Here is a 27,653-nt window from a genome sequence, read left to right as displayed (position 1 = left end):
ATTTGAGTTACTGTTAGTTTGTGTTACTATTGATTTGTGTTACTGTTAGGTTGTGTTACTATTGATTTGTGTTACTGTTAGGTTGTGTTACTATTGATTTGTGTTACTGTTAGGTTGTGTTACTATTGATTTGTGTTACTGTTAGGTTGTGTTACTATTGATTTGAGTTACTGTTAGGTTGTGTTACTATTGATTTGAGTTACTGTTAGTTTGTGTTACTATTGATTTGAGTTACTGTTAGTTTGTGTTTCCATAAGGTTGTTTTACCATGACTTTGTGCTATTACAGTATGCTATAGACAACCTTGTGCGGATTCTTGCATTTGAAAACAGTTCAGAAGCAGCAGATTTTTGTCAGTTTTATGGACTGAGGGCAAATACCAGTACAGTGATTTTAAATCGATCAGACTTCATACAGCCAGAAAACAACTGGCTGCCTCGACGAGCAGAAAGACTCATAGAGTCAAAACGACTCATTAGCATTGGTGAGGTAAGAGTTATTTCAGCCATTTTTTCATTGTAAGTGTTGCATTTAGTTGCCATGGATATCATCATATATTCAGTATTTCAGTTTTTGCTAAAATGGAGCTTCACCAACTAACCATGCATAGGACATGAACATTTGACAAGTTGGAGAGGGTTCAGTTTGGTGAACATCGTGGATCTATTGAGACTGATTGTGTGATTCTGGGAGGGTTTGGTGAACATTGTGGATCTATTGAGGCTCTGATTGTGTGATTCTGGGAGGGTTTGGTGAACATTGTGGATCTATTGAGACTCTGATGGTGTGATTCTGGGAGGGTTTGGTGAACATTGTGGATCTATTGAGACTCTGATGGTGTGATTCTGGGAGGGTTTGGTGAACATCGTAGATCTATTGAGGCTCTGATGGTGTGATTCTGGGAGGGTTTGGTGAACATTGTGGATCTATTGAGACTCTGATGGTGTGATTCTGGGAGGGTTTGGTGAACATTGTGGATCTATTGAGGCTCTGATTGTGTGATTCTGGGAGGGTTTGGTGAACATCGTGGATCTATTGAGGCTCTGATGGTGTGATTCTGGGAGGGTTTGGTGAACATCGTGGATCTATTGAGGCTCTGATGGTGTGATTCTGGGAGGGTTTGGTGAACATTGTGGATCTATTGAGACTGATTTGGTGAACATTGTGGATCTATTGAGACTGATTGTGTGATTCTGGGAGGGTTTGGTGAACATTGTGGATCTATTGAGACTGATTGTGTGATTCTGGGAGGGTTTGGTGAACATCGTAGATCTATTGAGGCTCTGATGGTGTGATTCTGGGAGGGTTTGGTGAACATTGTGGATCTATTGAGACTGATTGTGTGATTCTGGGAGGGTTTGGTGAACATTGTGGATCTATTGAGACTCTGATTGTGTGATTCTGGGAGGGTTTGGTGAACATAGTGGATCTATTGAGTCTCTGAGGGAGATAGGAGGAGCTCAAGTATGAACTAAAGTAACTGTTTGGACTGTGGGTGTGATTCTGGGAGGGTTTGGTGAACATCGTGGATCTATTATTGAGACTCTGATGGTGTGATTCTGGGAGGGTTTGGTGAACATCGTGGATCTATTGAGACTCTGATGGTGTGATTCTGGGAGGGTTTGGTGAACATCGTGGATCTATTGAGGCTCTGATGGTGTGATTCTGGGAGGGTTTGGTGAACATCGTGGATCTATTGAGACTCTGATGGTGTGATTCTGGGAGGGTTTGGTGAACATTGTGGATCTATTGAGGCTCTGATTGTGTGATTCTGGGAGGGTTTGGTGAACATCGTAGATCTATTGAGGCTCTGATTGTGTGATTCTGGGAGGGTTTGGTGAACATTGTGGATCTATTGAGACTGATTGTGTGATTCTGGGAGGGTTTGGTGAACATTGTGGATCTATTGAGGCTCTGATTGTGTGATTCTGGGAGGGTTTGGTGAACATTGTGGATCTATTGAGACTGATTGTGTGATTCTGGGAGGGTTTGGTGAACATTGTGGATCTATTGAGGCTCTGATTGTGTGATTCTGGGAGGGTTTGGTGAACATCGTGGATCTATTGAGGCTCTGATGGTGTGATTCTGGGAGGGTTTGGTGAACATTGTGGATCTATTGAGACTGATTGTGTGATTCTGGGAGGGTTTGGTGAACATTGTGGATCTATTGAGGCTCTGATGGTGTGATTCTGGGAGGGTTTGGTGAACATCGTGGATCTATTGAGGCTCTGATGGTGTGATTCCATTCTGTACAGTACAATAACCTTTTGTCACATCTACACTGCATATGTCCAGTTGAATACAGAAAGAAACTTTCTAGAGTACAAATTATTTTGGTAAAAGGAAAAATTGAAAAGACAAATGTATGCTGAAAAAGAAATCTGCATTGTCTGGTTAGCACATCGTTTCTATCTTATACACTGCAAAAGTTGTCAGAGAGTAGGCTTGTCTGATAGTGTTTACAACTGATATGTTTAATGACATGGTGTTTTCATTAATCTTTTTAAAAACAAACTCTGTTAATGTTTCCATTTGTTTGATTTAAAATAACATCAGGAGACAGTCACCTACACAGATATATATTGGTGTTACCATTGTGGTTCGCAAGGAAAAAACCTACTAAAAGCTCTAGGTTCATTCCAATCCAGTAAAATGATAACCTTGACTGTATTTGTTGCAGGTGATAAATGGGGCAGCTTTGCCACCTCTCTCTTTACCATCACCATCCTTCAGTTTTGATGATAATGGCAAGTTTATGGCAAATATTGGTATCTCCATGACAGGTGAGTGTAAAACCAGATAAATACACTAATCATAGAAAGTATTAGTTCCAACATACAATTGGTCACCTATGTGACAAAGTTGTAGGACTTTGATAGGAATGTGATCAATTTACACTATTTCTAAAATAAACTTCTTTTGAAGAGCATACCTGGTAATTGTGTCACAACATAGCTGCCTAAGGTATGAAAAGAACTGATTTAGTGAAAATGTTTTTTCTCTTCACAATTTACACATTGAATGTATAAAGATTGTCACCACTAAAAACATACCAAAAGAAAAATACTTCTAGGTTTAGTTTGATTATGATCTCCCCTGTTAATGAAATATGGCTGTGGTCTCCCCTCTCAACTTCGCTAGATAGTGATCTCCCCTCTCAATTTCACTCAATAGTGATCTCCCCTCTCAATTTCACTAGATAGTGATCTCCCCTCTCAATTTCACTAGATAGTGATCTCCCCTCTCAATTTCACTAGATATTTATCTCCCCTCTCAATTTCACTAGATAGTGATCTCCCCTCTCAATTTCACTAGATAGTGATCTCCCCTCTCAATTTCACTAGATAGAGATCTCCCCTCTCAATTTCACTAGAGAGAGATCTCCCCTCTCAATTTCACTAGAGAGTGATCTCCCCTCTCAATTTCACTAGATAGTGATCTCCCCTATTAGTTTCAGTATACCAGTTATCTCCCCTATTAGTTTCAGTTTACCAGTGATTTCCCCTATTAGTTTCAGTATACCAGTTATCTCCCCTATTAGTTTCATTATACCAGTGATCTCCCCTATTAGTTTCAGTATACCAGTGATTTCCCCTATTAGTTTCAGTATACCAGTGATCTCCCTATTAGTTTCAGTATACCAGTTATCTCCCCTCTTAGTTTCAGTATACCAGTTATCTCCCCTATTAGTTTCAGTTTACCAGTGATCTCCCCTATTAGTTTCAGTATACCAGTGATCTCCCTATTAGTTTCAGTTTACCAGTGATCTCCCTATTAGTTTCAGTATACCAGTGATCTCCCCTATTAGTTTCAGTATACCAGTGATCTCCCTATTAGTTTCAGTATACCAGTGATCTCCCCTATTAGTTTCAGTATACCAGTGATCTCCCTATTAGTTTCAGTTTACCAGTGATCTCCCCTATTAGTTTCAGTATACCAGTGATCTCCCCTAGTTTCAGTTTACCAGTTTACCCAGTGTTTCAGTTTACCATCTCCCTATTAGTTTCAGTTTACCAGTGATCTCCCCTATTAGTTTCAGTATACCAGTGATCTCCCTATTAGTTTCAGTATACCAGTTATCTCCCCTATTAGTTTCAGTTTACCAGTTATCTCCCCTATTAGTTTCAGTATACCAGTGATCTCCCTATTAGTTTCAGTATACCAGTGATCTCCCCTATTAGTTTCAGTTTACCAGTGATTTCCCCTATTAGTTTCAGTTTACCAGTGATCTCCCCTATTAGTTTCAGTATACCAGTGATCTCCCCTATTAGTTTCAGTATACCAGTGGTTACAAAATTAGAGATCTAGTCACTGTAACATGAGCTAGTCTAGATATTGTTTGTGGCTTTAACTGATATGTAAGGGTTGTTTGTTTATAATTAAATTTATGGTTTAGATATGGCTGACTCTCCTTGTGCCCTGTCGGTAAAGCCAGATATAGATTCCACATCGCCAGCAACTGCTCCACCCCCATACCCAGGTCCCAGCGGTAGTCGGCCAGGGATCAAGATAGAATCAGCATTGGAATTCAAACCACAAACAACTATCCAGACAGTACCAACAATATTACAAGCTGCACCACCCCAGCAACAAAAGTTCACTAACTTGGTAAATAGAACCTTTCTGCTTCAGAAGGATGGATTTTGTATAATAATGATGTAAAAGTCTGAATTTATTAATAATATATCTAAAGTATCTCTTCCTGTCTCGCCAAGGTATACATTCATTCTCTAGTGTCTGTTCCTCATCATATAGTGTTTGTTCCTCATCATATAGTGTCTCTTCCTCATTGTATAGTGTCTCTTCCTCATTGTATAGTGTCTCTTCCTCATTGTAAAGTGTCTCTTCCTCATTGTATAGTGTCTCTTCCTCATCGTATAGTGTCTCTTCCTCATTGTATAGTGTCTCTTCCTCATTGTATAGTGTCTCTTCCTCATTGTATAGTGTCTCTTCCTCATTGTATAGTGTCTCTTCCTCATTGTATAGTGTCTCTTCCTCATCATATAGTGTTTGTTCCTCATCATATAGTGTCTCTTCCTCATCGTATAGTGTCTCTTCCTCATTGTATAGTGTCTCTTCCTCATTGTATAGTGTCTCTTCCTCATTGTTCTCTTCCTCATATAGTGTCTGTTCCTCATTGTATAGTGTCTCTTCCTCATTGTATAGTGTCTGTTCCTCATTGTAAAGTGTCTCTTCCTCATTGTATAGTGTCTGTTCCTCATTGTAAAGTGTCTCTTCCTCATTGTATAGTGTCTCTTCCTCATTGTATAGTGTCTCTTCCTCATTGTATAGTGTCTCTTCCTCATCATATAGTGTCTGTTCCTCATCATATAGTGTCTGTTCCTCATCATATAGTGTCTGTTCCTCATCATATAGTGTCTGTTCCTCATCATATAGTGTCTCTTCCTCATTGTATAGTGTCTCTTCCTCATTGTATAGTGTCTCTTCCTCATTGTAAAGTGTCTCTTCCTCATCATATAGTGTCTCTTCCTCATTGTATAGTGTCTCTTCCTCATTGTATAGTGTCTGTTCCTCATTGTATAGTGTCTCTTCCTCATCATATAGTGTCTCTTCCTCATTGTATAGTGTCTCTTCCTCATCATATAGTGTCTCTTCCTCATCATATAGTGTCTGTTCCTCATTGTAACGTGTCTCTTCCTCATTGTATAGTGTCTCTTCCTCATCTCTTCCTCATCATATAGTGTCTCTTCCACATCATATTCTTTCCTCATTGTATAGTGTCTCTTCCTCATTGTATAGTGTCTCTTCCTCATCATATAGTGTCTGTTCCTCATTGTAACGTGTCTCTTCCTCATTGTATAGTGTCTCTTCCTCATTGTATAGTGTCTGTTCCTCATCATATAGTGTCTGTTCCTCATTGTATAGTGTCTCTTCCTCATTGTATAGTGTCTGTTCCTCATCATATAGTGTCTGTTCCTCATCATATAGTGTCTGTTCCTCATTGTAACGTGTCTCTTCCTCATCATATAGTGTCTGTTCCTCATTGTATAGTGTCTGTTCCTCATCATATAGTTTCTGTTCCTCATTGTATAGTGTCTGTTCCTCATTGTATAGTGTCTCTTCCTCATCATATAGTGTCTGTTCCTCATTGTAAAGTGTCTCTTCCTCATTGTATAGTGTCTCTTCCTCATCATATAGTGTCTGTTCCTCATTGTAAAGTGTCTCTTCCTCATTGTATAGTGTCTGTTCCTCATCATATAGTGTCTGTTCCTCATCATATAGTGTCTCTTCCTCATCATATAGTGTCTGTTCCTCATCGTATAGTGTCTGTTCCTCATTGTAAAGTGTCTGTTCCTCATTGTATAGTGTCTCTTCCTCATCATATAGTGTCTGTTCCTCATCATATAGTGTCTGTTCCTCATCATATAGTGTCTGTTCCTCATCATATAGTGTCTGTTCCTCATTGTATAGTGTCTGTTCCTCATCATATAGTGTCTGTTCCTCATCATATAGTGTCTGTTCCTCATCATATAGTGTCTGTTCTTCATTGTATAGTGTCTGTTCCTCATCATATAGTGTCTGTTCCTCATCATATAGTGTCTGTTCCTCATCATATAGTGTCTCTTCCTCATCATATAGTGTCTGTTCCTCATCATATAGTGTCTGTTCCTCATCATATAGTGTCTGTTCCTCATCATATAGTGTCTGTTCCTCATTGTATAGTGTCTGTTCCTCATCATATAGTGTCTGTTCCTCATTGTATAGTGTCTCTTCCTCATCATATAGTGTCTGTTCCTCATTGTATAGTGTCTGTTCCTCATCATATAGTGTCTGTTCCTCATCATATAGTGTCTGTTCCTCATCATATAGTGTCTGTTCCTCATATAGTGTCTGTTCCTCATTGTATAGTGTCTGTTCCTCATCATATAGTGTCTGTTCCTCATCATATAGTGTCTCTTCCTCATTGTATAGTGTCTGTTCCTCATCATATAGTTTCTGTTCCTCATCATATAGTGTCTGTTCCTCATCATATAGTGTCTGTTCCTCATCATATAGTGTCTGTTCCTCATTGTATAGTGTCTGTTCCTCATTGTATAGTGTCTGTTCCTCATCATATAGTGTCTGTTCCTCATCATATAGTGTCTCTTCCTCATCATATAGTGTCTGTTCCTCATTGTATAGTGTCTCTTCCTCATCATATAGTGTCTGTTCCTCATTGTATAGTGTCTGTTCCTCATCATATAGTGTCTCTTCCTCATCATATAGTGTCTCTTCCTCATCATATAGTGTCTCTTCCTCATCATATAGTGTCTCTTCCTCATCATATAGTGTCTGTTCCTCATTGTATAGTGTCTGTTCCTCATCATATAGTGTCTCTTCCTCATCATATAGTGTCTGTTCTTCCTCATCTCTTCCTCATCATATAGTGTCTGTTCCTCATTGTAACATGTCTCTTCCTCATTGTATAGTGTCTCTTCCTCATCATATAGTGTCTCTTCCTCATCATATAGTGTCTCTTCCTCATTGTAACGTGTCTCTTCCTCATTGTATAGTGTCTGTTCCTCATCATATAGTGTCTGTTCCTCATCATATAGTGTCTGTTCCTCATCATATAGTGTCTGTTCCTCATCATATAGTGTCTGTTCCTCATCATATAGTGTCTCTTCCTCATCATATAGTGTCTCTTCCTCATCATATAGTGTCTCTTCCTCATCATATAGTGTCTGTTCCTCATCATATAGTGTCTGTTCCTCATCATATAGTGTCTCTTCCTCATCATATAGTGTCTGTTCCTCATTGTAACGTGTCTCTTCCTCATTGTATAGTGTCTCTTCCTCATCATATAGTGTCTGTTCCTCATCATATAGTGTCTGTTCCTCATTGTATAGTGTCTGTTCCTCATCATATAGTTCATCATATAGTGTCTGTTCCTCATCATATAGTGTCTGTTCCTCATTGTATAGTGTCTGTTCCTCATCATATAGTGTCTGTTCCTCATCATATAGTGTCTGTTCCTCATTGTATAGTGTCTGTTCCTCATCATATAGTGTCTGTTCCTCATTGTAAAGTGTCTGTTCCTCATTGTATAGTGTCTCTTCCTCATCATATAGTGTCTGTTCCTCATTGTATAGTGTCTCTTCCTCATCATATAGTGTCTCTTCCTCATCATATAGTGTCTGTTCTTCATTGTAACGTGTCTCTTCCTCATTGTATAGTGTCTCTTCCTCATCATATAGTGTCTGTTCCTCATTGTATAGTGTCTGTTCCTCATCATATAGTGTCTCTTCCTCATCATATAGTGTCTGTTCCTCATTGTATAGTGTCTGTTCCTCATCATATAGTGTAGTGTCTGTTCCTCATCATATAGTGTCTGTTCTTTCTCATAGTGTCTCATTGTATAGTGTCTCTTCCTCATCATATAGTTTCTTCATTGTCTGTTCCTCATCATATAGTGTCTCTTCCTCATTGTATAGTGTCTCTTCCTCATCATATAGTGTCTCTTCCTCATTGTATAGTTTATCACCCAGGTACACATTCAGTGTGTAATGTTCCTTCTTGTCACTTATCACCCAGGTACACATTCAGTGTGTAATGTTTCTTCCTGTCATCGATCACCCAGGTACACATCACCCAGGTCAGTGTGTAATGTTTCTTCCTCATCATATAGTGTCTGTTACTTCCTGTCAGGTACACATTCAGTGTGTAATGTCTCTTCCTGTCATATCACTGGTACACATTCAGTGTGTAATGTTTCTTCCTGTCATGATCACCCAGGTACACATTCAGTGTGTAATGTTACTTCCTCATTGTATAGTGTCTCTTCCTCATGTTCCTCATAGGTACACATTCAGTGTGTAATGTTTCTTCCTGTCACTTGATCACCCAGGTACACATTCCAGTGTGTAATGTTTCTTCTTCACTCACATATAGTGTGTAATGTTTCTTCCTGTCACTTCTCACCCAGGTACAGTGTGTAATGTTTCTTCCTGTGTGTATTCAGTGTGTATGTTTCTTCCTGTCATCATATATCACCCAGGTACACATTCAGTGTGTAATGTTTCTTCCTGTCACTATAGTGTCTCTTCCAGGTACACATTCAGTGTGTAATGTTACTTCCTCATCTTCCTTTCACTCATTACACATTCAGTGTGTAATGTTTCTCTGTCATCGATCACCCAGGTACACATTCAGTGTGTAATGTTTCTTCCTGTCATCGATCACCCAGGTACACATTCAGTGTGTAATGTTTCTTCCTGTCATCGATCACCCAGGTACACATTCAGTGTGTAATGTTTCTTCCTGTCACCGATCACCCAGGTACACATTCAGTGTGTAATGTTCCTTCTTGTCACTTATCACCCAGGTACACATTCAGTGTGTAATGTTTCTTCCTGTCATCGATCACCCAGGTACACATTCAGTGTGTAATGTTTCTTCCTGTCACCGATCACCCAGGTACACATTCAGTGTGTAATGTTTCTTCCTGTCACCGATCACCCAGGTACACATTCAGTGTGTAATGTTTCTTCCTGTCACTGATCACCCAGGTACACATTCAGTGTGTAATGTTTCTTCCTGTCACTTATCACCCAGGTACACATTCAGTGTGTAATGTTTCTTCCTGTCACTGATCACCCAGGTACACATTCAGTGTGTAATGTTTCTTCCTGTCACTGATCACCCAGGTACACATTCAGTGTGTAATGTTTCTTCCTGTCACTGATCACCCAGGTACACATTCAGTGTGTAATGTTTCTTCCTGTCACCGATCACCCAGGTACACATTCAGTGTGTAATGTTTCTTCCTGTCACTGATCACCCAGGTACACATTCAGTGTGTAATGTTTCTTCCTGTCACTTATCACCCAGGTACACATACAGTGTGTAAAGTAACTTCCAGTCACTGATCCCCCAGGTACACATTCAGTGTGTAATGTTTCTTCCTGTCATCGATCACCCAGGTACACATTCAGTGTGTAATGTTACTTCCTGTCACTACACATTCAGTGTGTAATGTTTCTTCCTGTCACTGATCACCCAGGTACACATTCAGTGTGTAATGTTTCTTCCTGTCACTGATCACCCAGGTACACATTCAGTGTGTAATGTTTCTTCCTGTCACTGATCACCCAGGTACACATTCAGTGTGTAATTTTTCCTCCTGTCACTTATCACCCAGGTACACATTCAGTGTGTAATGTTTCTTCCTGTCACTGATCACCCAGGTACACATTCAGTGTGTAATGTTACTTCCTGTCACTTATCACCCAGGTACACATTCAGTGTGTAATGTTTCTTCCTGTCACTTATCACCCAGGTACACATTCAGTGTGTAATGTTACTTCCTGTCACTTATCACCCAGGTACACATTCAGTGTGTAATGTTTCTTCCTGTCACTGATCACCCAGGTACACATTCAGTGTGTAATGTTTCTTCCTGTCATCGATCATTCAGGTACACATTCAGTGTGTAATGTTTCTTCCTGTCATCGATCACCCAGGTACACATTCAGTGTGTAATGTTTCTTCCTGTCATCGATCACCCAGGTACACATTCAGTGTGTAATGTTTCTTCCTGTCATCGATCACCCAGGTACACATTCAGTGTGTAATGTTTCTTCCTGTCATCGATCACCCAGGTACACATTCAGTGTGTAATGTTTCTTCCTGTCACCGATCACCCAGGTACACATTCAGTGTGTAATGTTTCTTCCTGTCACCGATCACCCAGGTACACATTCAGTGTGTAATGTTTCTTCCTGTCACCGATCACCCAGGTACACATTCAGTGTGTAATGTTTCTTACTGTCACCGATCACCCAGGTACACATTCAGTGTGTAATGTTACTTCCTGTCACTGATCACCCAGGTACACATTCAGTGTGTAATGTTTCTTCCTGTCACTGATCACCCAGGTACACATTCAGTGTGTAATGTTTCTTCCTGTCACTGATCACCCAGGTACACATTCAGTGTGTAATGTTTCTTCCTGTCACTGATCACCCAGGTACACATTCAGTGTGTAATGTTTCTTCCTGTCACCAATCACCCAGGTACACATTCAGTGTGTAATGTTTCTTCCTGTCATCGATCACCCAGGTACACATTCAGTGTGTAATGTTTCTTCCTGTCACTGATCACCCAGGTACACATTCAGTGTGTAATGTTTCTTCCTGTCACTGATCACCCAGGTACACATTCAGTGTATAATGTTACTTCCTGTCACTGATCACCCAGGTACACATTCAGTGTGTAATGTTTCTTCCTGTCACTTATCACCCAGGTACACATTCAGTGTGTAATGTTTCTTCCTGTCACTGATCACCCAGGTACACATTCAGTGTGTAATGTTTCTTCCTGTCACCGATCACCCAGGTACACATTCAGTGTGTAATGTTTCTTCCTGTCACTTATCACCCAGGTACACATTCAGTGTGTAATGTTTCTTCCTGTCACTGATCACCCAGGTACACATTCAGTGTGTAATGTTACTTCCTGTCACTGATCACCCAGGTACACATTCAGTGTGTAATGTTTCTTCCTGTCACTGATCACCCAAGTACACATTCAGTGTGTAATGTTTCTTCCTGTCATCGATCACACACATTCAGTGTGTAATGTTTCTTCCTGTCACTGATCACCCAGGTACACATTCAGTGTTCTGAGATAGGTGAATACATACCCCATACCTTTATTTAAGGAAGTACACTGATATTTATAAAAATATCAATTTTTCTGCTAGATCATAGATCAAATTGATTTTTAAAATTATAATAAGCATAAATCCCTGCTTCTTGAGAACTCTGATGTGGGAAATAACAGAGTAAGCTGTACAGGTTGTTTGTATGTTTAGGATGTGAAGGAATGTGCGAAGTTGCTGTTCTGGGAGGTGATTGACGACTTCTGCACTCAAGTGTCTAATGAGGTTTCCAATGACGTGCAGACTTACCTGGACCAAAGTAATGCTATTGTACACTCTCTGGTAGAAGAGGTCCTTCATCAGAACGTCAGGTGAGTGGTCAGGTATCTAACGAGGTAAGCAGTGATATTCAGACTTACCTGGTCCTCTGTGGTGGAGGACGTCCTTCATCAGAATGTCAGGTGAGTGGTCAGGTATCTAACGAAGTAAACAGTGATATTCAGACTTACCTGGTCTTTTGTGGTGGAGGAGGTCAAACAGTCTTACCTGGTCCACTGTGGTGGAGGACGTCCTGGGATTGTCCTGACCAAATCTTATTTTTTGCTTTGGTTCAAAATCCAACGTAACTCATCTAGGACAAATAGTCTGAACTACTTCTCAAGTTTTTTTCACACCAATGAGAAGAATATTTGTAATTTGATTTTTTTTTTTTTTTTTTTTGAAAGAAAAGAAATAGATGATTTGTTGTTACTTTTCAGTCTGATCAAAACTTCAACATGGTAACTACAATAGCCATTTTGTTACATGATGGTGCAACTGTTGTTCATGCACAGAACCTACCATTTACGAGTTTCTGATAATTTCAAGGAATGTTCAAAATTTGAATTCATCAGATTTGTCAGGATGATTTGATTTGAAGTCCTATTTTTTAATGTGGTAATATCTGTCATAAGAATGATGATCAATTAGATAAACACATTTGACTGATTCACAGATGTTTAATTTGATATAAACAGAGCCCTGTCCATCGCCTACTACAATGAAGTCCAGGTCCTTCGACAACGTCAACTCAAACAAGAGAGGGAAGCTGCACTGAAGAGGGCCATGGCTACACTGGTGTCAGAGGTTATCAAAGATGTGACCAATCAGGAGTTGCTCAACCTCGCCACAGCCAAGGTCAGGTAAGAATTGTGGTTGTTCCAGTAAAGCATGGTTAATTAATAGCTACAGTGCTGATAACTGAGAGGTCTACATCAATGTCACTACCATACTAATTCTAGTCAGGTAAAGGTCATATGAACCTTCCATACTTATTCAAGTAAGTTCAAGGTCATTAACTAGCTTCCATCCTTTTTCCAGTAAGGTCAAGGTCAATTTGTCGCAGCCATAGCAATTCTGTTGAAATCAAGGTCATTAAGTAGCTTCAATATTTCGAGTCAGGTGAAGGTCAATATGTAGTGACAATGATAATTCAGTTGTGGTCAAGATCAGTTTGTTGATGAACAAAGGAGGCTATCTTTAGTCAAAGTCAAATATATTTGCATTTCAAAAAGTCACATTTAAATGGACACCTGATGATCAGGTTTATTTTGTTCTCAGAGAAGTCAAGGCTGAACTGAAAGAACAACAGAAGGCACGATGTTCTGAAGATGTTGGTGAAGAACTAGTGGAAGATGTGATGGGAGAACTTGTACAATCTGTAGCATCAGACGTCTATCAGAAGGATGTAGTAGAACGACTGGAGGAGCTAGCAGACATCGAGAAATGTATCCAGCTCAGAATAGCTGGAAAGTTCCTACAAGCATGGAAAAAAGAATTCTCAGCTCGACAGAAACTTAAACGTGGTATGCTGACCTTCCCATCAGCTCCTGGTATGGACTCCGCAACAGAGCAAATAGATATTCTTATCCCTGACAGGAGGGAAGATGGCATTGTGGGAAACAGCTTCTCCATCAGTACTGATGGTAGGCTATCTCTGGCATCATCCATACAGCTGTCTGAGCAAAGATGGGTTGGAGCAAAGCTTCTTAGTGCCCATGAATTATATCAGAATCTTTGTCACTGCAAGGCTTGGCAGCCTTTTGATCTTGTGAAACATGTTGGAGGAATCCTACACAGAAAACACAAAGGTAAAGTTGTTGCCTTTTATATCCAAATCTATAAGTGAAAAGATTATGTCATTCATTCTGATTTTTATAAGGCATACAACACTGGCGTTCCTGATCACCTACGTTATTGGACTGCTTTTCTAGAGGAGCACAAAGTAAGCAGAAATCAAATAAATTGGTAGAGTAAAATAAAGTGGTGAATTTTTCAGAGTAATTTTTGTTATTTTCATCAATGTTAATCACATTTGTGTAGCTTAATTTTTCAGTCTAAGTACTAAAGCAACAAATTCTTTGGTGTATTCTCTGTGACATTTGCTTACTGGAAATCATTTTCTGTTTACAGGTAATCTCCCCACCTCTATCTATTGGAAGTTGTTTTGTGTTTACAGGTAACCTACCTGCCTCTATCTACTGGAAATCATTTTCTGTTTACAGGTAATCTCCCCACTTCTATCTACTGGAAATTGTTTTGTGTTTACAGGTAACCTACCTGCCTCTATCTACTGGAAATCATTTTCTGTTTACAGGTAATCTCCCCACCTCTATCTACTGGAAATTGTTTTGTGTTTACAGGTAACCTACCTGCCTCTATCTACTGGAAATTGTTTTGTGTTTGCTTCTATCTACTGGAAATTGTTTTGTGTTTACAGGTAACCTACCTGCCTCTATCTACTGGAAATTGTTTTGTGTTTACAGGTAAACTCCCCACTTCTATCTACTGGAAATTGTTTTGTGTTTACAGGTAACCTACCTGCCTCTATCTACTGGAAATTGTTTTGTGTTTACAGGTAATCTCCCCACCTCTATCTACTGGAAATTGTTTTTTGTTTACAGGTAATCTCCCCACCTCTATCTACTGGAAATTGTTTTGTGTTTACAGGTAAACTACCCTCCTCTATCTACTGGAAATTGTTTTGTGTTTACAGGTAATCTCCCCACCTCTATCTACTGGAAATTGTTTTGTGTTTACAGGTAACCTACCTGCCTCTATCTACTGGAAATTGTTTTGTGTTTACAGGTAATCTCCCCACCTCTATCTACTGGAAATTGTTTTGTGTTTACAGGTAACCTACCTGCCTCTATCTACTGGAAATTGTTTTGTGTTTACAGGTAATCTCCCCACCTCTATCTACTGGAAATTGTGTTGTGTTTACAGGTAATCTCCCCACCTCTATCTACTGGAAATTGTGTTGTGTTTACAGGTAATCTCCCCACCTCTATCTACTGGAAATTGTTTTGTGTTTACAGGTAACCTACCTGCCTCTATCTACTGGAAATTGTTTTGTGTTTACAGGTAATCTCCCCACCTCTATCTACTGGAAATTGTTTTGTGTTTACAGGTAATCTCCCCACCTCTATCTACTGGAAATTGTTTTGTGTTTACAGGTAATCTCCCCACCTCTATCTACTGGAAATTGTTTTGTGTTTACAGGTAATCTCCCCACCTCTATCTACTGGAAATTGTTTTGTGTTTACAGGTAATCTTGTTTTGTGTTTACCTCCCCACCTCTATCTACTGGAAATTGTTTTGTGTTTACAGGTAATAACTCCCCACCTCTATCTACTGGAAATTGTTTTGTGTTTACAGGTAATCTCCCCACCTCTATCTACTGGAAATTGTTTTGTGTTTACAGGTAATCTCCCCACCTCTATCTACTGGAAATTGTTTTGTGTTTACAGGTAATCTCCCCACCTCTATCTACTGGAAATTGTTTTGTGTTTACAGGTAACCTACCTGCCTCTATCTACTGGAAATTGTTTTGTGTTTACAGGTAATCTCCCCACCTCTATCTACTGGAAATTGTTTTGTGTTTACAGGTAATCTCCCCACCTCTATCTACTGGAAATTGTTTTGTGTTTACAGGTAATCTCCCCACCTCTATCTACTGGAAATTGTTTTGTGTTTACAGGTAACCTACCTGCCTCTATCTACTGGAAATTGTTTTGTGTTTACAGGTAATCTCCCCACCTCTATCTACTGGAAATTGTTTTGTGTTTACAGGTAATCTCCCCACCTCTATCTACTGGAAATTGTTTTGTGTTTACAGGTAACCTACCTATCTACTGGAAATTGTTTTGTGTTTACAGGTAATCTCCCCACCTCTATCTACTGGAAATTGTTTTGTGTTTACAGGTAATCTCCCCACCTCTATCTACTGGAAATTGTTTTGTGTTTACAGGTAATCTCCCCACCTCTATCTACTGGAAATTGTTTTGTGTTTACAGGTAATCTCCCCACCTCTATCTACTGGAAATTGTTTTGTGTTTACAGGTAATCTCCCCACCTCTATCTACTGGAAATTGTTTTGTGTTTACAGGTAATCTCCCCACCTCTATCTACTGGAAATTGTTTTGTGTTTACAGGTAACCTACCTGCTTCTATCTACTGGAAATTGTTTTGTGTTTACAGGTAACCTACCTGCCTCTATCTACTGGAAATTGTTTTGTGTTTACAGGTAACCTACCTGCCTCTATCTACTGGAAATTGTTTTGTGTTTACAGGTAATCTCCCCACCTCTATCTACTGGAAATTGTGTTGTGTTTACAGGTAATCTCCCCACCTCTATCTACTGGAAATTGTTTTGTGTTTACAGGTAATCTCCCCACCTCTATCTACTGGAAGTTGTTTTGTGTTTACAGGTAATCTCCCCACCTCTATCTACTGGAAATTGTTTTGTGTTTACAGGTAATCTCCCCACCACTATCTACTGGAAATTGTTTTGTGTTTACAGGTAACCTACCTGCCTCTATCTACTGGAAATTGTTTTGTGTTTACAGGTAATCTCCCCACCTCTATCTACTGGAAATTGTTGCTCTGCCTGCCAGATCCAGATACCTGTGATACAGAAGGAGACAAAATTGCAACTTTTAACCTCAATATGTGGCTAAGATCAAAGTTCTCAAAAAGTTCAAAGACTACAGGTCAGGTAAGACAAAAAAAAATCACAGCTTATGTTTGTCTATAGAGTAATGGTTGATTTGGCATGGATAGGAATTTAATTAACTCATCTTGGTTTTATGGTTCAATGTTTTGAATAAAACAAAATGTCAGTGGTGTACTTCCTAATTGACTGTAGTTCTTTACAACCTCTACTTTTGATGAGGAGGGTTAATGTGCTGTACATTGTATGTTTTTATTAAGGAGGATGTTTTAAGTCTGTACAAAGCAGACATAGTCCAGGACAGTGACAGCTCAAAGTGTAAACTGTGTGTATGTGTGAGGGCCATCAAGGGGGCACAAATCCAAAGGAACAGACAGGGCGTGGAGGCTCTTATGGGGGTCAGTGGGATTATCCTGGTCCTACCCCCAGGCATGGATGATGATCCTGATTCTGTGAGTATAAAGGATAGGAACAGAGACTTGATGGCATCAGAATATCATTTTGTTGATGTGAGTGTGGTGGAGGAACAGGGGACCTTTATTGCTATATTATTGATCATGTGTTTCACCTTTATAGTTGTGGTTGAACTCCACAGTTGACAGTGTATTTGACCTCTATGTTTGACTGTGTATTTGACCTCTCTATTTGACAGTGTATTTGACCTCTCTATTTGACGTGTATTTGACCTCTCTATTTGACAGTGTATTTGACCTGTGTATTTGACATCTATATTTGACTGTGTATTAGACCTCTATATTTGACTGTGTATTTGACCTCTTTATTTGACAGTGTATTTGACCTCTATATTTGACTGTGTATTTGACCTCTATATTTGACTGTGTATTTGACCTCTATATTTGACTGTGTATTTGACCTCTATATTTGACTGTGTATTTGACCTCTATGTTTGACTGTGTATTTGACCTCTATAGCTGACCTTGTGATTTACTTTTGTGTCAACTACAGCAATACTGGAGGAGAGTGCATCAGAGACTTGACAGTATACTTAAGCTGAAGCCATGTAAACCAGCAGTATCCTTAGTCATCTTGTGTCCAGTGGCAGGTGGTCAGTCCATGGTCACTGACAATATGGTCCGCCAGACCATCATTGACAAGTACCCAAGTTTGGACAAAGTCGCCAATATCTACATTCTGGACATAGATTACAGGGATGACCTTGAAATGGGGTTTGACTTTGACAGTTTGTCGTTGTCAGCAGAGGTAAGAAATACTACTGTAAGGTTTTTTTACTGCAGTCTGGAGTATTAAAAGCTTAAAGCCCAAGTATTTGTCTCATTTTGGCAAGTTTTGGAGAAAATATCCACTTGATAATTATGCATAGATAACAATCCAATACATTTAGCTTAGTGATATGTATTTAGATAATCTAAATTTATAAAGTGGGTCCCACTAAAAATACAAACTGATAATATTCAAAGATCAAAAGGCATATAGATGCTTTTCCATCTTCTTCCTACAGGTTGAGGAGGCAGTACAATGGCTTGGAGAGGAATACCCAAACACACCACAATTGTGTGTCAACTACATACGTGACTTTATAGATACTACCCTGCACAATCTGTTCTACTCACCTGTACTCTACAACCTGAAGCAGAGGAAAATCAACAATTGTTTACACCAGGTAGGCGGTGAGTCAATAGATGAGACCACCAGGTAGGCAGTGGGTCAATAGATGAGACCACCAGGTAGGGGGGTGTCAATAGATGAGACCACCAGGTAGACGGTGGGTCAACAGATGAGACCACCAGGTAGGCAGAGTAGGGGGTGGGTCAATAGATGAGACCACCAGGTAGGCAAGGAGGTGGATAGGAGACCACCTGGTAGGCAGGAGGTTGATCAATAGATGATGAGACCACCAGGTAGGCAGAGTAGGGGGTGGGGAGGTGGATCAATAGATGAGACCATGAGGTAGGCAAGGAGGTGGATCAACAGATGAGACCACCAGGTAGGCAAGGAGGGGGGTCAATAGATGAGACCACCAGGTAGGGGGTGGGTCAATAGATGAGACCACCAGGTAGGGAGGGGATCAATAGATGAGACCACCTGGCAGAGAGGGGGGTCAATAGATGAGACCACCAGGTAGGCAAGGAGGTGGATCAACAGATGAGACCACCAGGTAGGCAAGGAGGTGGATCAACAGATGAGACCACCAGGTAGGCAAGGAGGTGGGTCAATAGATGAGACCACCAGGTAGGCAAGGAGGTTGATCAATAGATGAGACCACCAGGTAGGCAAGGAGGTGGATCAACAGATGAGACCACCAGGTAGGGAAGGGGGTCAATAGATTAGACCACCAGGTAGGGAGGGGGGGTCAATAGATGAGACCACCAGGTAGGCAAGGAGGTGGATCAACAGATGAGACCACCAGGTAGGCAAGGAGGTGATGAGACCACCAGGTAGGCAAGGAGGTTGATCAACAGATGAGACCACCAGGTAGGCAAGGAGGTGGATCAACAGATGAGACCACCAGGTAGGCAAGGAGGTGGATCAACAGATGAGACCACCAGGTAGGCAAGGAGGTGGATCAACAGATGAGACCACCAGGTAGGCAAGGAGGTGGATCAACAGATGAGACCACCAGGTAGGCAAGGAGGTGGATCAACAGATGAGACCACCAGGTAGGCAAGGAGGTGGATCAACAGATGAGACCACCAGGTAGGCAAGGAGGTGGATCAACAGATGAGACCACCAGGTAGGCAAGGAGGTGGATCAACAGATGAGACCACCAGGTAGGCAAGGAGGTGGATCAACAGATGAGACCACCAGGTAGGCAAGGAGGTGGATCAACAGATGAGACCACCAGGTAGGCAAGGAGGTGGATCAACAGATGAGACCACCAGGTAGGCAAGGAGGTGGATCAACAGATGAGACCACCAGGTAGGCAAGGAGGTTGATCAACAGATGAGACCACCAGGTAGGCAAGGAGGTGGATCAACAGATGAGACCACCAGGTAGGCAAGGAGGTGGATCAACAGATGAGACCACCAGGTAGGCGGGGAGGGGAGTCCTATTTACTATTTCCAAGATTGATTAAAATTTGATGATATTGTTGATAAGTGGCTGTATTTTTACTACAGAGACCGAGTGACTTGCTGACTCTATATAATGCTGTCATTAGCCACATGAAAGAAGTGATTACCTCCCCTAGATTGCTTGACCTCTCATGGCCAGTTCCAGAGTTCAGTCATTCAAATGCTGTCGAAGGTTAGAACATCAACATTTGTAGGTTTGATGGAAAATAATACTGATTTGAAAATTGGTGAAATAACAATATAAATTGTATAAAAGATATGATACATCCACAGTAGATCTTACTAGATGTTGCAAATTTTCAGAAAAATCGTAATTTAAAGTAGGATATATATTAAAGGGAGATAACACAGGTAAAAGGAGGTAACATATTCCCTTAACCCATGTGGCAGGGCTACCCACATCTTACTGGAATGATGAGGATCACCTGGAATATCTGGGCAGTATCATCCAGGAAATGGAGTTACCATGGTTACAGGACATTGACTTGGAAAATACGGACTGGTGTGAAGTGTGTGATGAGATTTGGGCTTTTGTCCGAAGTGTGGCTGGGGATGATCATGGATCAGCCAAAGTTGATCTGGTTTCCAAGTAAGTCTAGAGATTTGGAAAAAAGAAAAACAATATCCAAGAAATAAAAAAAATAAGTGAAAATGAGCCAGAAATCTGTTGATTGCCACTGCAGCATTGTAAGCTGGTATCTTTTTAAAGCATAACATTTGATGATTTCAAGAAAGTCTTCTCAAAGTCTAGACTCCATCCTATATATCCTCAGTGAAATCAAAGTCAACATTCCTTCCTATATATCCTCGGTGAAATCAAAGTCAACATTCCTTCCTATATATCCTCAGTGAAATCAAAGTCAACATTCCTTCCTATATATCCTCAGTGAAATCAAAGTCAACATTCCTTCCTATATATCCTCAGTGAAATCAAAGTCAACATTCCTTCCTATATATCCTCAGTGAAATCAAAGTCAACATTCCTTCCTATATATCCTCGGTGAAATCAAAGTCAACATTCCTTCCTATATATCCTCAGTGAAATCAAAGTCAACATTCCTTCCTATATATCCTCAGTGAAATCAAAGTCAACATTCCTTCCTATATATCCTCGGTAAAATCATATATCCTCAGTGTGAAATCAAAGTCAACATTCCTTCCTATATATCCTCAGTGAAATCAAAGTCAACATTCCTTCCTATATATCCTCAGTGAAATCAAAGTCAACATTCCTTCCTATATATCCTCAGTGAAATCAAAGTCAACATTCCTTCCTATATATCCTCAGTGAAATCAAAGTCAACATTCTTCCTATATATCCTCAGTGAAATCAAAGTTTTTCCTTCCTATATATCCTCAGTGAAATCAAAGTCAACATTCCTTTATATATCCTCTGAACAGAACTACAGGTACCATAAGATATGAACTTCTATTCTATTGACAACCCAAAGAAAATGTTCAGAAATTCATGTTGTATATTTAGGGTTGATGTATATCAAGCTTTTGCTGTGATTTAACAGGTTTTATGTAAAAAGTCCTGTTTGTCAAATAGTGTTTGAATTTACAGAATGCGCTTGTTGCTGAAGACAATAAGACAAGACTTTGAGGACACATGTTATCTTATGGAGGGTGAGAATCATTGTGAGCCAAGTTTTGAGAATGTGCCCTGGACAGATGTGATCACAGCATGTATAGAATACAGGATGACCTCCATTGGTTTTACAGACCCGCAGATTGATGATTCAGAGGTCAGATTTAATTCATAACAGTAAATTATATTGACTTATAGACCAAAATCATAATAAACATTCTTTTTTATAGATGTCTCACATCTGTGAAGATTGCCCATCCCCTGTTATAAAACCAGACAATAGACCTAATATTAGGAGAACAAGGGAGTATGAGTAATGTCAGGGTGTTAGTCTATCACTGGATGTTCAGATTGTTTTTAATTCTACTAAACAGCAATATATTTGGGTGGGCTTATTACTAGACATGGGCTTATTACCAGTCACAGGCTTATTGACTAGTCACAACCTGTCACAAGCTCATTACCAGCCACAAGCTTATTTCCACTCATAGGCTTATTACCAGACACAGGCTTATTACCAGACACAGGCTTATTACCAGACATAGGCTTATTACCAGACACAGGCTTATTACCAGACACAGGCTTATTACCAGATGAATGTATAAATATGGGTGAAGGTTTGGATTGTTCAAATGTTGCCAAAACCTAGTACATAACTGGATGTATTTTTCATAAAAGTCAGGAAAGAAATCTTCTGCTATTTTTTATATTATTTCTCTCCAATTTTTGCAATTTTTTTTCCATCCTTGAAAACTGCTTAAATAGAACTCTTCAAAGAATAGCAACCATTTGGTAGAAGTAAAGTTTATAGTAACCTAATGTTAGAAGTTAAGACTAGTTTATAGATTGTTTTTATAGGATGATGACCAGGAGTTAAAGGTGGTATATTTCAATGACCACTTACAGGCTTACAAATCCCCAGATACCTGGACATACCTGGAGAGTCAACGAGACATTACAGGTAAGATGGACTTTCAACCAAATATAACAGGAGAAATAGAAAGTAAGCAAGACATCTTGTGTAAGGTGTAGAGTCAGGGAGACATGTGTAAGGTGCAGAGTCAGGGAGACATCTTGTGTAAGGTGTACAGTCAGGGAGACATGTGTAAGGTGCAGAGTCAGGGAGACATCTTATGTAAGGTGTAGAGTCAGGGAGACATCTTATGTAAGATGTAGAGTCAGGGAGTCATGTGTAAGGTGTAGAGTCAGGGAGACATCTTATGTAAGGTGTAGAGTCAGGGAGACATCTTATGTAAGGTGTAGAGTCAGGGAGACATCTTGTGTGAGGTGTAGAGTCAGGGAGACATCTTGTGTAAGGTGTAGAGTCAGGGAGACATCTTATGTAAGGTGTAGAGTCAGGGAGACATGTGTAAGGTGTAGAGTCAGGGAGACATCTTGTGTAGGGTGCAGAGTCAGGGAGACATCTTATGTAAGGTGTAGAGTCAGGGAGACATCTTATGTAAGGTGTAGAGTCAGGGAGACATGTGTAAGGTGTAGAGTCAGGGAGACATCTTATGTAAGGTATAGAGTCAGGGAGACATGTGTAAGGTGTAGATTCAGAGAGACATCTTATGTAAGGTGTAGAGTCAGGGAGACATCTTATGTAAGGTGTAGAGTCAGGGAGACATCTTTAGTGTAAGGTGCAGAGAGTCAGGGAGACATCTTGTGTAAGGTGTAGAGTCAGGGAGACATCTTGTGTAAGGTGTAGAGTCAGGGAGACATCTTGTGTAAGGTGTAGAGTCAGGGAGACATCTTGTGTGAGGTGTAGAGTCAGGGAGACATCTTGTGTAAGGTGCAGAGTCAGGGAGACATCTTATGTACGGTGCAGAGACAGGGAGACATCTTGTGTGAGGTGTAGAGTCAGGGAGACATCTTGTGTAAAGTGCAGAGTCTGGGAGACATGTGTAAGGTGTAGAGTCAGGGAGACATCTTGTGTGAGGTGCAGAGTCAGGGAGACATCTTATGTAAGGTGTAGAGTTAGGGAGACATCTTATGTAAGCTGTAGAGTCAGGGAGACATCTTATGTAAGGTATAGAGTCAGGGAGACATGTGTAAGGTGTAGAGTCAGGGAGACATGTGTAAGGTGTAGATTCAGAGAGACATCTTATGTAAGGTGTAGAGTCAGGGAGACATCTTATGTAAGGTGTAGAGTCAGGGAGACATGTGTAAGGTGTAGAGTCAGGGAGACATCTTATGTAAGGTGTAGAGTCAGGGAGACATCTTATTTAAGGTGTAGAGTCAGGGAGACATCTTATGTAAGGTGTAGAGTCAGGGAGACATCTTATGTAAGGTGTAGAGTCAGGGAGACATGTGTAAGGTGCAGAGTCAGGAAGACATCTTGTGTGAGGTGTAGAGTCAGGGAGACATCTTGTGTGAGGTGTAGAATCAGGGAGACATCTTGTGTAAGGTGTAGAGTCAGGGAGACATCTTGTGTAAGGTGTAGAGTCAGGGAGACATCTTATGTAAGGTGTAGAGTCAGGGAGACATCTTGTGTAAGGTGCAGAGTCAGGGAGACATCTTATGTAAGGTGTAGAGTCAGGGAGACATGTGTAAGGTGTAGAGTCAGGGAGACATCTTATGTAAGGTGTAGAGTCAGGGAGACATGTGTAAGGTGCAGAGTCAGGGAGACATCTTGTGTGAGGTGTAGAGTCAGGGAGACATCTTGTGTGAGGTGTAGAGTCAGGGAGACATCTGGTGTAAGGTGCAGTCAGGGAGACATCTTATATAAGGTGCAGGTCAGGGAGACATTTTGTGTAAGATGCAGACTCAGGGAGACATTTTGTGTAAGGTGTAGAGTCAGGGAGACATCTTGTGTAAGGTGCAGAGTCAGGGAGACATCTGATGTAAGATATAGAGTCAGGGAGACATCTGTAAGGTGTAGAGTCAGGGAGACATCTTGTGTAAGGTGTAGAGTCAGGGAGACATGTGTAAGGTGTAGAGTCAGGGAGACATCTTATGTAAGGTGTAGAGTCAGGGAGACATGTGTAAGGTGTAGAGTCAGGGAGACATCTTATGTAAGGTGTAGAGTCAGGGAGACATGTGTAAGGTGTAGAGTCAGGGAGACATCTTGTGTAAGGTGTAGAGTCAGGGAGACATGTGTAAGGTGTAGAGTCAGGGAGACATCTGGTGTAAGGTGCAGAGTCAGGGAGACATCTTATATAAGGTGCAGAGTCAGGGAGACATTTTGTGTAAGGTGCAGAAGAATCAGGGAGACATTTTGTGTAAGGTGTAGAGTCAGGGAGACATCTTGTGTAAGGTGTAGAGTCAGGGAGACATCTTGTGTAAGGTTCAGAGTCATGGAGACATGACAGGTAGTGATAAGAGTAGTTAGCACCATTTTGTGTTATTTATTTACTGCCGTCTGTAGGCTGTAAAATTTGTTTCTTTGAGATTGGGGTTATTTTTGTGGTTTTAACAAAACCTTGAAACAAAATGGATGTGGTTTTTACAGGAGTCATAAAATGGGCTATTGTTTTACTCAAAGTTATGGGGTGGGCTTATTATAAGGATATAATAGTTGGCAATTTTACCAAACAGCATTATATATTGATGGACTTAATACCAGACATTGGCTTATCGTCAGATGAATATCATAGTGATGTCACACAAGTTCCAAACTAATTGATAATTTTTGTTGGTAGGTCTTCCATCACTGAACACCACTGTCCGTACTGCAGTAGATAAAGTTCATGAGGCTAAGCTTGAGCAGAGGAGACGAGAGAAAATACAAGATTCTCACATAACATCTACATCCTTTACAACTATCAACCTGGACCCTTTATCACAGGAAGAAATGAAGGCAAAAGAGGAAACTTGCCGTCTGCTTGAATCTGTCAAAACAGAACGTCGTGAATCACAAAAATTTGATCAATATCTTCAAAGAGTTTTGAATGAATTTGACACAGATAGTCCAGATGAAACATTTAGCAGAAGTAGCCCATTGTTTCTTAACTCTAATTATATGGCTCTTCCTGAAGTTCTGGATGCCTCTGGAATCGAACCATCAGTGTTTGCAGACTGTGTTACTCCTCAGCGACCCCCTTTATCAGACCAATCCAGACTTTCTGCCTTTAAGCTCCTTGATTCGTCAATTTCTAAGGAGTCAGCTTTAGCAAGTGTTGAGACTGGCGGCGTGTCGGACAAATTGTCAAAACTGAAGGAAGAAATAAAGCTGTATAGGAGGTCTAGTGATATATTGGAACAGAAACTTCAACTTTTGATCGATGAAGGATTGTAGAAAATCAGTGTGTGACTTTCAGTTATCTTCATCACAAGAATCAAACATTATGTTGGCCTGTTATCAGTCAAGTGTCTCACAGACGACTTCAAGAAAGTTTCTGTTTATAAGTTATTGTATATACATGAATTACACAATGTATTCACTTGTTTTTGGAGAAAATGAAGTGTTAGAATGATTATGTGTAACAGAGCACTTAAAGGAAATGATGATATAAGTATATCATTCACTAAAAAGTAAAACTTCATTGAAATACAAATTGTATCTGGTTCTTTATATGAAAATATCTTCTTTGACATGTTTGAAAGTGCATTCTTGAGATTGCAAGTAGAACATCCAAGTGACTTTTACAGCACATTCTGTACTGTCTTCCTAAAACATGAAGTTGCTTTTCATGCCGGAAAAGGGTCAGTGTTGCAGTAAATGACAATATTTCTGTTCAAAGGTCAGTGCTGCTGATAATATTTAAAAGGACAATGTTATTGTTGAAAGTTCAAAGGTCATTGTTACTATTTATAGTTCAAAGGGGATTGTGTAAGTTGCACATAGCCTATTACAGCACCTGTCATGGTGCAGTGTTTATTGTGAACCTGTAAACAATTGACCAGTTTAGCATCATCTCTAAATCCTGAATCAATTCTGGTTAAATATTGCTGGATACAGACAGTTAAATGTTACGTGTGTCAGATACAGACAGATAAATATTACGTGTTTGAGATACAGACAGATAAATATTACGTGTGTCAGATACAGACAGATAAATATTACGTGTGTCAGATACAGACATAAATATTACGTGTTTGAGATACAGACAGATAAATATTACGTGTGTCAGATACAGACATAAATATTACGTGTTTGAGTTACAGACAGATAAATATTACGTGTTTGAGATACAGACAGATAAATATTACGAGTGTCAGATACAGACAGATAAATATTACGTGTTTGAGATACTGACAGATAAATATTACGTGTGTCAGATACAGACATAAATATTACGTGTTTGAGTTACAGACAGATAAATATTACGTGTTTGAGATACAGACAGATAAATATTACGTGTCAGATACAGACAGATAAATATTACGAGTGTCAGATACAGACAGATAAATATTACGTGTTTGAGATACTGACAGATAAATATTACGTGAGTCAGATACAGACATAAATATTACGTGTGTTAGATAGAGTGGAGTACATGCCTAGATTATGGTTTACAGATATGTTAAAACAGGGATATAGTTCCAGTATCACGTGTGATCCCGAGGGATATAGGTCCGGTATCACGTGTGATCCCGAGGGATATAGTTCCAGTATCACGTGTGATCCCGAGGGATATAGGTCTGGTATCACGTGTGATCCCGAGAGATATAGCTCCGGTATCACGTGTGATCCCGAGGGATATAGCTCCGGCATAGCGTGTGATCCCGAGGGATATAGCTCCGTTATCACGTGTTATCCCGAGGGATATAGCTCCGGTATCACGTGTTATCCCGAGGGATATAGCTCCGGTATCACGTGTTATCACGAGGGATATAGCTCCGGTATCACGTGTGATCCCGAGGGATATAGCTCCGGTATCACGTGCGATTAACAACAAAGAAAAAAAATAAACATTAAGCAAAGACCTAGGAGTTAAATAAATGGGTATATCCTCAAGCACTGATCTCTGCTCTCTTGGGATTCAAATAAACTTTTGGTAAAAATAACATCTTGATATAATGTTGAATACTTCGAAAAAAGTTTAGCAGTACACATGTACCAGTGTCAGACTTATTTCACCTTGTCGGTTGGTATCATCTGTTCCGCTGGAGTATCGTGTTAAAGAAACCTATCTTACTAAAATGTCCTTCTTCTATTGTCCTTTTTCTCTATTACCTCTAATCCTCCAGTTAGAGGGCGGAATACGCTTACTATCGCTGTCATGTCGTGTCGTTTAACCTTAGTTTATTGTGATAATTCCACAAAGAAAACATCTTATGTTGTCAAATTATACGATGACTGTTTTTCTTTAAAATATAGGTTATTATGACCTGACGTTTTAATTATTGGTTTTGACATAGACGTTACATAAACACCACCTGTCATTGGCCTTTGCTATTTTACACCCTACTGGAAAGCTGACAATGTTAACTTACATTGAACCCAGCTAACTTATACTCGGCTCAGGTGCCATG

The 27,653-nt window shown here is 40.0% G+C and overlaps 2 protein-coding genes across 2 annotated transcripts in view; both read left to right on the top strand.

Annotated features, from left to right (window-relative positions):
- LOC132559920 (germinal-center associated nuclear protein-like) overlaps positions 1-25,732 on the top strand; it is a 47,450-nt gene extending 21,718 nt beyond the window's left edge. The window contains exons 15-29 of the mRNA XM_060224551.1: positions 289-489; positions 2,681-2,783; positions 4,397-4,608; positions 11,816-11,973; positions 12,619-12,783; positions 13,202-13,731; positions 16,489-16,637; positions 16,853-17,044; positions 17,559-17,813; positions 18,073-18,234; positions 19,691-19,817; positions 20,036-20,234; positions 21,213-21,393; positions 22,095-22,197; positions 24,878-25,732. Coding sequence (XP_060080534.1) covers positions 289-489; positions 2,681-2,783; positions 4,397-4,608; positions 11,816-11,973; positions 12,619-12,783; positions 13,202-13,731; positions 16,489-16,637; positions 16,853-17,044; positions 17,559-17,813; positions 18,073-18,234; positions 19,691-19,817; positions 20,036-20,234; positions 21,213-21,393; positions 22,095-22,197; positions 24,878-25,473 — 3,333 coding nt within the window. The 3' untranslated portion in view covers positions 25,474-25,732. The remainder of the gene's footprint in view (positions 1-288; positions 490-2,680; positions 2,784-4,396; positions 4,609-11,815; positions 11,974-12,618; positions 12,784-13,201; positions 13,732-16,488; positions 16,638-16,852; positions 17,045-17,558; positions 17,814-18,072; positions 18,235-19,690; positions 19,818-20,035; positions 20,235-21,212; positions 21,394-22,094; positions 22,198-24,877) is intronic.
- Positions 25,733-26,698: 966 nt separating this feature from the next.
- Positions 26,699-27,070, top strand: LOC132559921 (protein PBMUCL2-like). The gene has a single exon (XM_060224552.1). The coding sequence runs from the start codon at positions 26,699-26,701 to the stop codon at positions 27,068-27,070; it is 372 nt and encodes a 123-aa protein (XP_060080535.1).
- The last annotated feature ends 583 nt before the right edge of the window (positions 27,071-27,653 follow it).

The sequence above is a fragment of the Ylistrum balloti genome, unplaced genomic scaffold (genome assembly GCF_031769215.1).
Source record: "Ylistrum balloti isolate Yb309-2 unplaced genomic scaffold, AGI_CSIRO_Ybal_v1 Utg370996, whole genome shotgun sequence".
NCBI lineage: Eukaryota > Metazoa > Mollusca > Bivalvia > Pectinida > Pectinidae > Ylistrum > Ylistrum balloti.
Note: the sequence above shows the minus strand (reverse complement) of the source record. Positions and strands in the feature narration are given on the sequence as shown.

Coding starts and splice junctions, on each gene's coding strand:
- LOC132559921 (XM_060224552.1), top strand. CDS start 26,699: ATGTTAAAACAGGGATATAGTTCCAGTATCACGTGTGATCCCGAGGGA.